At 32.6% G+C, this 13,699-nt stretch overlaps 1 protein-coding gene across 2 annotated transcripts in view; it reads right to left on the reverse strand.

The window, feature by feature from the left end:
• LOC149410008 (modular serine protease-like) overlaps positions 1-9,488 on the reverse strand; it is a 60,557-nt gene extending 51,069 nt beyond the window's left edge. For both annotated transcript variants that reach the window (XM_089649025.1, XM_089649024.1), the window contains exon 1: positions 9,177-9,488. In XM_089649025.1, coding sequence (XP_089505151.1) covers positions 9,177-9,243 — 67 coding nt within the window. In that variant the 5' untranslated portion in view covers positions 9,244-9,488. The remainder of the gene's footprint in view (positions 1-9,176) is intronic.
• Between the last annotated feature and the right edge of the window lie 4,211 nt (positions 9,489-13,699).

A 13,699-nucleotide genomic window follows, 5' to 3' on the forward strand; every position in this document is an offset into this window, starting at 1 on the left:
TTAGAATATAAACGAATATATACAATGTAACATTTAATTTAATTGCATGTATTTTAATATTTTTACAGAAAGCCTGACATTTCATTTTATATTATTATTATTTCTTCATATATCTTTAGTCCTGATTTTCCATATTATGACATGTATGATGATGTATGTGCCAATTTCTTAATTATGTATATCTCTATTAAAAACATTTTGGCATTTGGTTTTACATAGTTTTATGCACAATAATTAACACATTAAATTCAATAGATAACAATGAATTAAATGAAATAATATAAATAAATAATTTTTTAAGTACTTAAAATTTTAAATACCAAAATACTTTTAACAAAATAAAATTTAATTGATTCTGTGGTCCAGAATAAATATCTAGGTCCAGATATAAATGCTAATACTTCTTGTCGGGTCGATATTAGTTTCTAGCTATGTTTAAAAAAAAACTATTTTATTTTTATTTTTATAGTGAATACCTCACAAGAGTCCCAACTGCTCCGGTCTGGAGCCAGTGAGACTATGGCATCCCCAATTGGGGTATGTTGTTTGGCTGAAGGTAAGTGGGTAAGGGAAGGAGATGGGGAGGAGGAAGGTGGGGAAGTACCTGGCTATTTAGATCTAGTCACTAAACACGGCTAAAGCCATTTGGAGAGACGTTTCAATTCTGAATGGTGGTCTTACACCAAGGCGATACTGGGAGTATCTTCCACTCTGGAACGTGCCGCATATATAGTATTTATTATTTTAATTAATCAATTGTGAAATAACACAAATCAATCAAATAAAATTTATTTGCGTACTTCGGGTTCGAACCAGCGACCTTCGGAATGGGAGTCCAAAGCCTTACCACCGGACTACGCCGGCCAGCATTGTAAAAAATATACCTACATCTGGTCAAAAAACAGAAAACCTGTGTTCGTTCTCCCTCGGTCAACAATAACCGTTATAAATAACATTATTGTTTTCTAAGGCCCACAGAAATAAAAAAAAACATTGCGGCTCCGACCGAACCGTCCACAAAATGTGTTCGTGTTTTGATCGTAGGAGACCAGCCTTTACAAATACATGAAGAAACGCCATCGGGCCCAAAGTTCGCTTGTATTCAACAAATCGCATCTGGAACGAAACTGGCAAATATTCAACTTGACTAATTTTAACAATTAGTTTGAAAGCTTGTTGATATTGATATCCAAAATACTCATCATATCGCAATGTCTGGAGTGGTACTCATGTTTCAGTTTATAGTATTTAGACCTCAGATCAGGTATAAAACTTATTGAGGACTATGGAAATGGAACAAAAATAAATACAAATAAACTTTTTCAAAGTAATATATTTTTTAAAAAGAATCGGAATGTGGCCTGAAACTATAAATATAAATAATAACTTAATAATATAATCGGTTTGAAAAATAAACAATAACCAAGACTCCCACCATGATAGCACCATCTGTTGGGATATTTAAAAGAAGCTTTTAGTTCGATTGTCTACCGTATTAAAAATTTCAAATAGGCGCCATCGGACGGCCAATTTTAATAGTAATTTGAAAATCTAAGTGTTCTTTCTTAAATTGTAGTATAAAAAATATTAAATTAACTTTAAAAAATGGAAAAATATAATACCAATAATTTATCGTTTAGTTTTGTTAAATAAACGTATCCAAAGTTTTATAATCTGCATTTTAAAAACAAGTACAATTAGTGTTTATGAAAAAATTAAACTACGAACCTATTTTATTTATTTTTTAGTTTTTTTTTCGTACGTTTAAAGAAAACCCCTTCAGGTATTTTTTGACGATATTCAGCCTTTAATAGTATTTTTTAAAACGCACGTATTACGGTCTGAAAAAGGTCATATTTTCGATTTGATTTTGATAATTACTAAGCCTATGTTAATTTTAAAAATGTATAAAAAAAAATTTACTTGTTGAAAACACTATCATTATCGATTTGCTTAATAATATTATCATTATTTTAAATTTAAAAAAAACTACACTCGGCCTTAAAAGTGACCGAAGGGTTTTCTGATTTTTCTGTTTCAGATTTTCGTTTAGAAATCGCCAATATTGTCTGCAATAATTAAATATTACAATTTGAGGTTTTACTCAATAAAGTTATAAAAAAAACGATTGGAAAATAAAATTAGGTCAATAATAATTCTTATTACTTGTAAGGATTTTCCCTGGACATTATTGCAGTGAGCTACAAACCCTTGGTAATTAGCCTACTGGAATTACCAAAATAATTAGAAATTCAACAGTCTAAAACGACTTAGTAACTAATGTAATTAATATAATCGATTTAAACCCTTGCAGACCATCTCTCTCCCTCCCCCATATATGTTATGTATATAAACCATAGACCAAGAATAATTTATACCACTCTTAAGATGGCTTCAACGAGAATAATTTATACCACTCTGAAGATGGCTTTAACGAGAATAATTTATACCATTCTGAAGATGGCTTCAACGAGAATAATTTATACCATTCTGAAGATGGCTTCAACGAGAATAATTTATACCACTCTGAAGATGGCTTTAACGAGAATAATTTATACCACTCTGAAGATGGCTTCAACGAGAATAATTTATACCATTCTGAAGATGGCTTCAACGAGAATAATTTATACCACTCTGAAGATGGCTTTAACGAGAATAATTTATACCATTCTGAAGATGGCTTCAACGAGAATAATTTATACCACTCTGAAGATGGCTTTAACGAGAATAATTTATACCATTCTGAAGATGGCTTCAACGAGAATAATTTATACCACTCTGAAGATGGCTTTAACGAACTGAATAACTTTAATTTTACTGGCCGTAACCGGTAATAAAATTAAAGTGGTAAAAAGTTTTATATTTGTTTTATTATAATATATTATAATGGATTCCACAATGAATTGTCAGTTTCTAAAATAGAAATAGGAAAACAAACAACTATACATTTTAATGGAATAATTACACATGACTTGGTTGCATGAACCATTGAAATTTCCGTATAAAGCTCAAATTATATACAGAAAAACATTAATTATTGGATTAGACAGAAAAAGAACATTTAAAATAATACATACTTGCGGCATAAAATAATGTTAAAAAATAAGCAACATAATGAAAATGAGAAAACAACTTAAATATCTTACATACAGCGGGGGGAGAGAACGTAATTAACAATTTGATTTGATTATTTTCAATACATTCATTTAGTAAATTGATCTGATCACAAATAGAAAATATCAGCGTCTGAAAAAATATTACCTATATTTTTTTTAACGATAAACTAATGTTTATAAGACAATATTTATTTGTTATCCTTTTTGCTGTGCATAAAACATTGTCTTATATACATTAGTTATATCATTAAAAAATAATTATATTTAATAATAAACAAAATATTTCACCAACAAATGTAAATTGTTGGTTGAGGTACTAGTACATATTGAATTATTTGGCGGGTTGTAAATAAGCTGACATAGCTCAGAGGTTCAGAGCACCTAACCGGACATCAGAAGGTACGGGTTCAATTCCCGTTGGCGGCATTTATTGTTACTCGGGAGACATTTTCAATTAGTATTGATATTACAGGCGACTAATTATTGCTTATAATTATTTGAAAAGATATTATTGTATTTTTTTTACATCCTTCTGAAAAATGAATGTTGTGTTTAGTTAATTTTTGAGTGCAAGATGAGAAATTTAGTGGGCATTGTAAAAATTGTGCCTCATTGGAAAACTTTGAGTGAAAACTTTTTTCAAAACCATCAGGAACTTCCTGAGTAGAGATCCACATGGCTTTTAGTCAATCCCTCTTAGAATAGGGAATTATCGTATGGGGCAGAGCGAATGACAATATTCTAAAATAACTAATGAAACGCAATAAAACATAATGAAAATTATTCTCTTATTATTACGTCTCTGTAAGAACTAGCACTGACGAAATCTTAAACAATATTAACACCATGTCAATTAAACAACTCTATTATAAAACAATACTCTTTTACACATATACATAAAACATAACTTACACACACACAGAAAAACAAGATCTCAGAGTCAAAAACATATTCAACAAACAACTAAAAATATAACATTTGGGCAAAAAGTTTACTATGCTATTGTTCTAAACCTTCTCATTCAAAACTCAAAACAATTGCAACATTTCAATCTTCTATATACGCGGTCATGCTGAGTATGTTCTACAGGTATTTTAATGGAGCCTGTTTTAAGGAGCTAGCAGCATTGATCTCCGGTGCACGTGCGTGAAACTTGACGTAAACGAGCGGAGCACCCGTTCACAGTTGATGTTGGCTTTATGAGAACGGGTCAATCCCTAACTACAGCCCCTATCTTAACCCGCCTCACAAAGCTGCCCAACCGGGTGGCGACATAGCTCCCCTGACTTTACATTTTACGTTAAAAAAATTGAAGTGTCACTTAAAACAAATCATGTACATATAATTTTTTTGTACAACAGATAATCGTATTTTCATTTTTTTATTACTATCTTTCAATTTTTACATAATTTTAGTAACATTATGGATAGGGTCTGTTATAATTGTACCGTTTATATAATGTAATAACTGTACCATGCCACGTGTTGCTTTGGCGCAGTCTGTCTGTGCAGATGATAGATAAACAATAGCGCGTGTTGCTTTTATGTCCAACAGATGGCGCTGTTTAAAAAAAAAGGAATGCTTTTACCTGTCACAGGTGACCTCTATGTAATATTGGTATATAAGTATATAACACACGGGCATTCGTTGGGTCAAAATTTCAAAGCAATCGCTGAAGATTATATAAAAAATTGTTAAATAAAAAAAAATAAAAATAAATAAAAAAAAAAGAACTTTCAGAGATTTAAGATTTTGAACAAACTAACATTTTTATTTTATTGATACATGATTTAGAGAGTGCATGTGGTTTTTGTGATATTTCACCCTCTATGCTAGGGATGACCCTGTATTATGGCGGGTGAATTTTACAGTTTGCGGACTATAAGAAGAGGACGGAGAAGTTAGAGAATTATAAGAAGATGAAAAATTTGAGAAATTATTAGTGAATAGATCACACAAATTAATATTAATAAATAAGGATATATTATGCTTTGTCTGAAAGGTGATTAAATTTGATAGAGTGTAGAATGAATGGGTATTGTAGTTGTAATGTATTCCGTGTGTAAGGATCCATTTCGTAATTTGTTTTTTAAAGGAATGGGGTTGACTCACGGTTTTTAGGTTTTCAGGAACAAGGTTACAGATTTTAGGAGCTAGGAAGACAAATTGTCTTTGAGCTGACGTGGTATGTAGTGAAGGTACTTTGTAGTGACCGTTGGTTATTGTTCTGGTGGTGTAGTTGTGTTGTAAGAGAGTTTTGTTTTTATATTTGAACAGGAAATGTATTAGCGAAAATTTTAGGTGGAGTTGTCGTGTGTTTAAGACCTTATACTCTATGAGGAGTCGAGTGGAGGGGTATCTTGTCGGTCGCTTGTTAATGACACGTATTACCATTTTTTGGGCTTTTAGAAGATGTTCGATGGTAGATTGAGCACAGCCACCCCAGATTATAATGCCGTAAGCTAGTAGGGATTGTCAGAGAGGGTAGTATACAGTTTTAAGAATTGAGGTAGTAAGCATATTTCTTAGATTTCGAAAAGCATAAGAGAGTTGCCAAAAACCATTTAGCATATAAAAATTGAGACGAATCGATTGCTTACATTGGAGACGAATGGTCCAACGTAAGCTGGCGACAATGGTTTTCGTTCAAATCGGAATAGACCACACTGATCGGGCTTCCCGGGTAAATAACAAGTCATTTAATTTCTGAGTATTGTCATCATTATTACTTAATCATGATATTCGATATAAGACAAAAGAACCTAAACGTCTGACGCATTATTTGAACATAGAAACACTTTTATAGGTCGCACAATAAATTAGAAATGACGTGAAAACGCATATTTATGATTGTGTGACCGTGGTCGAGGAGTAAGTTTCTAGACAAGCATTCCAAAGGACGCGGGTTCAAATCCCGGCATGCGCAAGTAAATTTTATTAGAAGATACTCTTAGTATCGCCCTGGTGTAAGGTCATCATTCAAAGTTGAAAAGTTGTTGAAATGACTTTATCCGTGTTTGGTACCAGGAATAGCCAGGTACTCCGCATCTTCCTCTTCCCCATCTCCTTCCCCTCCCACTACCTTCAGACTCGCAACATACCCCAATTGGGGATATCATATTCTCACTGCCTCCAGAAGGTTGGGAGCAGTTATACCTGGTACCTGGATAATTCAAATCTCGTCAACAAACACGGCTAAAGCCATTTCAAGCAACTTTTCGATTCTGAATGGTTTTCTTTCACAAGGGCGATACATCAGTTCCAATTTTAAATGACAATAAAAATAATTTCTGTTAAAATGTTAATATTATAGGAATGTATTTTATCGCTTATCTGAATTCTTTTTTTTTTTTTTTTTTTAATATTTTTTTATTCTAGATAAAAGAAAATTACATTTTCACTTATTTAACTAGAAATAACATATATATTACACATAAATATAAATATATTACACACCGATATTATTCACTTTCATTGTTTTGTTGATTGAGCATGAAACTGAGCAATTTTTTTTTAAATATACCTATACTTTTTTCATTTTTAATTTCGTCTGGGAGGCAATTATATATGTTGCTTCCCTCGTAACCAATGGATTGCTTGCCATAATGAGTATGTATCGTGTTTAAATGTATTTTATTGTGTTGCCGTGTAAAGTGTGTGTGTACTTGGGACGTTTTAATGAGTTCTGTATTTGTATGTATGAGTTTATTATTTATTTTGTAAATAAGGAGACATGTATTATATTCATATAATTTTCTTAATTTTAATAGTTTTGTTTCTATATATAATTTTTTTGTTGATGTTCTAGGTTTGAAGTGAAATAGTTTTTTGATTACTTTGTTTTGTGTTACCTGTAGTTCGTTTATATATGTTTCACACGTATTTCCCCAGATTTCAACCAAGTTTCTTCACAACAGTCAGTTCCAATTTTGAAAATGACGCTAAAATTCAAAGAAAATTCGAGTTCATTCAACCAGAGTTACGCAGGACACACAGACAACCGAAATGAATACCTTTGATATTATTTTAATGAATAAAAAATATTTTTATTTAATTTACCGTAATTTGTTTTTGACTTGAATCACAAATTTAAAAATACTGTATACAAGTAATGCAACTGTTTTCCAAACAATATATTAAATTGTATTCCTAATTGAATACGGAATCTTTATGAGGAACCAAAAATCAATTCCAACCAAAACAAATCCTTTGAATCAAACAAAATCATTAAAAAATGTCTACTAAAAAACAAGCTGTAATAATTAATGAAACCGGTTTTTGATATGACCTCATGTGATACACGACACAAGAGTTACAAGTGACCTTAGCCAGTGGATCTACGGCATGATTCGAGGAATGTTACGAAACTGAAGTACTACCTCCGTAATTGCTTTGCTACCAATCCGGATGTCGCGGGTTAATTTGTGTTACTTGAAATGGTTTTAGCCGTGTTTGGTGACCATGTCTGAATAGACAGGTACTTCCCCACCTTCCTCTTTTTTCCATCTCTATTCCCTCCCCACAACCTTCAGCCTTACAAGATACCCGAATTATTGGGGATGACATAGTCTCACTGGCTCCAGACGGTTGGGAGCTGGTGCTGGTATTTGGTGACCAGGTCTGAATAGCCATGTACTTTTCCTACTTTCCCCACTACCTTAAATTAGAGGAGGGGATAAGAATTGAAAGAGAAAGCTTGGAAAATATCTAGACACTAAATATAGTCTCATACCGGGTATCAAACCCACAATCGATGATCCAGAGCCAAGGATTTTATCGCTCTGCCACGGAGGTATTCAATATAAAAAATATTTTTAAAATAACAGATAAACAGAATAAAGAAAACAACGATAAATAGAGAAATTAAATAAAATAAAGTGACAATATATCGCACTCCCACCACTACAGTGTCATAAGTCAAAAATTGATTATTTTAAGTTCAAGTAGGTACTATGTATAAATACGTTCCTTTGAAATATAGCAATAATGTCACATCTCAAACTAACATGATTACTTCAATGAACAAATAGGTATTATGTCCTTTCTTTTTAAACTTGTAGACTGTCTTTGCGGTTTTGAAGAATCTATACAAAATACATAACATTATTATTTATGCTCTAAAATTGTAATACACAATATTATATAAAAAATATGGTCAAGTTGCCAAATTCTGCTGTAAATTAAATACAAAAAAATAACACTTGGTTTCAACTTAAGGCGATGTACTACGTCGTGTAATATTTTGAATCGAGCCGCTATCAATAACACTCCTTACGTAGATGGCTATAAGGCTTAAATTCCCGCTTAACACCATCCACCTGTTTAGATTTATGCAAGAAAAAAACATGGTCGAAAAGTTCCTTTTATTTTATTTTGTGGATGTGCAGGCACAAATATTTAAATGTTTTTCGATCATTTTATAAATAACTTAATTTGCCACATTATAAAATAAAACCATAACCGAAAATGGGTTCGTAAGTAGGAGATTTTGAACTTTAAAGTAGTTTTCATAGGCCTATACATTATCTTTTTCTGGGCTTATAAAAAGACATATCTAAAAAATACTCGATTATTTCAAAGGCCAAGATGTATTCTACTCGCAGTATTTAATTAAAGCATCTGAAACATTTCTAGGTGACCAAATTTTCAAACCATAAACACATGATTTTAAATTGCTACGTAGTGCATCGCCTTAATTACAGCAAGAAATGTTCGAGCAATATCTACCCAAATTTAGGTCGGTGATTTTTATGATTTGAATTTTTAATGTTAAAAACCTAAAAATATGGGATCAAAATGGAAATCTATGTGGATTCATCCAATTTTTTCTTATTCAAATGTTTAAATAACCCAAACTAAGAACCCAATAACCGATTTGTGGGTGTTTTTCCAACTCCCGTCTTAAAATGTTACATTATTTATCTTGTGTTTGTTCCCTACAGAGATAACCTTGCACTAAGAGTTCATGGTCATTTGTCAACAAGTCTACAATAAAACTTATTTACATTTACCAAAGAACGAACAAACAGATATTCAATACAACATAAATACAAAACCCACCTGAAAGCAGAGAAACTGCCGCAAAAACAAGGAACTTATACATGTTGTTATTTTTAACGTTTTTCATTGCACTGAAATGATTTAACTTCAACTAAACAGCACTATTCAAGATCGGTCGACATTGTCAAAAAACCTTCACGCAGGTAAAAATAACGTTACAATATAATAGTATTTATTTTATGTCGACAGCACTATTTACATTATTTTTAATCCCAGTTTTGTTAATAAAATAATTAATATTTAAATAATCAACCAGGAACACAGCCGACCGCGGCGGTAGTTCTCCAACTGGTACTGCGAACAGTGTCTGTACGGTGAAAACGAAAAACTGGTATTTACTCGTAGTCTTGAACCTAAGTATGGTAATCAATTATGCATTCACAGTGTTGGTCAAATGTCTGGAATCCCACAATAAAAATGCATTCTAACAATGACATTACATAAATTTTGCAAAACAAAACGTTTGCTAGTACCTTATGTAATGAGTAAGCGATGAGATGAAAATGGTGATTCTGCTGGAATTAATCTAGCCTTTTTCTTCAGATATTGGAACTCTTTCTTGGGCTATTAATCAATTTCTTTTGTCAGTCTGGCCTAGACTGGACGACATCAGTTTTCCTACAAATCGATATTATAGATCACAATCGTATCATATGATGTAGTGACCTTATCGTATTTTCAAAAAAAAAAAAATTTCTTGATTGAATGAATTAAAAAAAAATTGTGGAATCTTGTGAGCTAAAATTAACCGTCTTCTCGACATCCGAGCTGAAACATGGCAGATAGATTCGCTGTCGATGACAATGCATTATATCAACTTTTGATGGCACTCATGTACACAGACGCACGCTGACACGCGTTTTTCTGAAATTTGATAAAATTATATTTAGTAAATAAAAAAAAATACAGCAGTTAGTATACGAACGAAATTCTGATACTATCCAATTAGAATTTGGCTTAGGTATTAGCGTTATATATTCATTTTTTTAAATGCATCTATCTATTAATAAAAATATATGTTTAATTTTTTTACTTTATTTTTAATATTAGTTTACGCCGTCCCGTGATATAAGCCAAGTGCTGTAAGACCCTGCACATACAAGTAATATAAGGTAACGGTTTGCAGCTCAGCCATTGTGAAACATTTCTGCGCAGGTTTTACGGTTTATGTCGATTCCTTGCCGACCCATGGGACGACGGGCTACATTTTCATTAAAACAGCGTCATGAGTTAAAAACGCGGGTCTAAATCTATTCAGATTAACTTGTCAATACCAATTAAAAATGTATGTAAGAGGCTCATTAACCTTTAACAAAAAGCAGAACAACCCAACATCTCGGTAATGTTGTTATAGTTATAGGTGTTCACAATACATTTTTTTTTTGTTTTTTTTTTTTTTATTTAGTAGCTATATTATACATTTTTTTTACATTTTTATAAGAATATATATATAAAAAATAGATGTTGATTATATTCATAGTCCTCCTCACTAGGAGATCCTGTGCTGAGGGGGACTAGGTTTTGGATAAGTTATTCAGCGACTTCTATGGTATGACTCCATGTTTTGGGTAAGGGTTTCCAGAAACTTCTACGACGATGTTTTAAATATGCTAGTAAGTTCTTTTTCCGGTAATTCCTTAAGCCAAGATTTAATGTTCTTAATGCAGTTGTTTTTTGTTTTGATTTGTTTGATACTAAGTGGGAGTTTGTTATATACCTTTACTGCTAAAAATTCAGAGCTTCTTTGTCCAAAGGTAGAGTTACACTTTGGTATAGTTAGTATCTCTGTTTATTTGGCTCTGGTTTTATGAGTATGTGAGGTGTTTTCCTGAGAATTATTTTTGAGGTGTTGTACCAAAATGTTTTTGGCATAGATTTTCTGTATGCTTGGAACGTCAAATTGTTTAAAAATTTCTGTTGTTGACGTCCTTATAGGAACCTTTAGTATGGTCTTTATGATGCAATTCTGAGTTACCTTCAGCTGTTTTATATGTTTTTTTTTTTTTTTTTTTTAATATTTACTCCACACAGGAGGCCCTGAAGAAAATAATTTCCCTCAGGGCCTATGTCATCTTTGGGGATGCTGTGTGGAGGGTCTTTATGTGGAGAGGAAGGAGTGAACATGGGTCTTGAAGAGTCCCATGTTGTAGGAGGGAGGAAACACAGAGGCCGGCAGTTCGTTCCACAGCCGAGCTGTTGAACTTAAGAACGAATCGTAGAAGCGACCCGTTCTCATGTGACAAGTGTCAACTGTGTACAAATGTTGGGCGCGCGTTTGGCGAGTATCCCGACTACGCACCGGTGCCGAAGGGATCAATGACGCTAGTTCTTCAGAGCATCTTCCATTGTAATACCGATAGAACAAGGACAGCATACCTACCTGACGCCTGTGCTCTAAAGATTGCAGTCCGTTTGTTAAGATTGGGGAATCTATCAAACGGACCGCCCGTTTCTGCACAGAGTCAAGGGTTTTTTTCAGGTATTTTGGGGCTCCAGACCAGAGATGGCTGCCAAATTCGACAGTAGGGCGCACTTGCGATTTGTACAGGGTGAGCAGTTGTGTACTATTAAAGTATCTGCGGGCCCTGTACAGTACGCCCAGCTTCTGAGAGGCCAACTTTACTCTAGCTTCGATGGAGCCCCCGTACCTGAGCTGGTCACTTATAGTTACACCAAGCATATCAATGGAAGGCCTGTTCGGAAGATTGCTTCCGTTGAAGGAGACTAGATTATCATTTGGATCCCTTTTAGACGTAATCAGACAGGATTGGGTCTTTGAAACATTAAATTTTGATACTGCTGAGCAGGAACATTGAGGAAATTTTTTTTGACATTCATGTAGTTTGAGTATATGCTCATTCATTGGTTGTCCTCTTTTGTTTTTGGAGAAAACTAAATATTTGGTTTTATTCGCATTTAATGTAAGGGAATTTGCTTTAAGCCAGTTTTGAAGAACAGTTAGGCCATGTTCAGCCTCCTTATATGTGCTTGTCCAATCTTGTTCATGGAATAAAATTACAGTGTCATCTGCAAAGCTCATTATGTTTCCTTTGATGGGAAGATTCATAAGGTCATTTATGTAAATTAGAAATAGTATAGGTCCTAATACGCTTCCCTGGGGGACACCGTACTTAATTGGTAGAGTTTTGCTCCTTCTTTTACCAATTTGTACAAATTGTTCTCTTCCCGTTAAGTAACTTCTAAGTAGGTTTAGGGTTGTTTCGGTTATTGCATTTTTTTTAGTTTTAAATACAGTATTTCGTGGTCAATGGTATCGAAAGCTTTTTGAAGATCAATGAAAACTGCTAGGCATTTTTTGCCTTCATCCAATTTTCTAATAATTGTATTTGTTACATTAGCTATAGCGTCACCAGTACCCAGGTTTTCCCTAAAACCATACTGCGTAGATGATAATATTTTATTAGAATCCAAAAATGTAAGCATTTGTTTTTTTATAACTTTTTCTAATATTTTTGATAGTGTAGTTAAAATACTAATTGGTCGATAGTTTGATACATCATTTTTGGGACCGTTTTTATATATTGGAATGATCGTAGCAATTTTAAGACAAGCAGGAAAAATACCATTTGATATTGACAGATTTATAAGATACGTCAGTGGGTGGATTAACTCATTTTGTAGATATTTAATTGATTTGCTTGATATCAGTTCATTTCCCGATGAAGTATTTATATTTAGGGAGGCTATAATATTTCTTATTTCATCACTTGTTATCTTGATAATATTGAGGCTGTTTTCTTGATTTACATCGTCAATCATCACTGTATTTTCGATAGTACTAATTGAATTTTGTTTAATTTTATTTGCTAAGTTTGAGCCTATATTGCAAAAATAGTTGTTTATAAAGTCAAGAAGTTTGTCCGGGTGTTCTGTAAAAGATGTGGGAATCTCATCAATTTTTAATTCCTTAATGCTATTGTCATTATGTGAGGCTTTAGTATTAGTTATTTCATTTATGATCTACCAGAGTTTACGTGAATCATTATTACATTCATCAATTTTGTTTTTATAGAATGTTTCTTTAGCATAACGTATTACATTTTTACATGTATTACGATATCTTTTGTAGAATCGAAGTGTTAGGATATCATAAGGGTGGTTTTTGACTTTTTTGTGCAGTTCATCTCTTTTTCTGATTGAGTTTATAATATTCTGACTAATCCAAGGTTTAATGTGTAAATTTTTATGAGATAACTTTTTTTCTATGGTTTTGGTGTTTGATAGGATAATCTTCTGTAAAACTTCTATAAAATAACTCCAAGCAGTATCAGTATCATCTTTTTCCAGAAGGCTTGTCCAGTCATTCACTGTTAACTCGCATTTGACGTTTTCCCAATTTGTTTCAGACTTCGTTAGGAGTGATTTCTTTTTTTGGTTTACATATGTATTTTTTTTTGTAATAGATAGAATTATTGTATAATGGTCTGTCAGTGTGGTAGTACAAATAATGGCTTGAGTTTTTCTATTAGTTTTACAAAAGATATGATCAATGCAAGTTTTGC

This window comes from Hesperophylax consimilis, chromosome 28 (genome assembly GCF_061612785.1).
Source record: "Hesperophylax consimilis isolate HC1 chromosome 28, BYU_Hcon_1.0, whole genome shotgun sequence".
Classification (NCBI taxonomy): domain Eukaryota; kingdom Metazoa; phylum Arthropoda; class Insecta; order Trichoptera; family Limnephilidae; genus Hesperophylax; species Hesperophylax consimilis.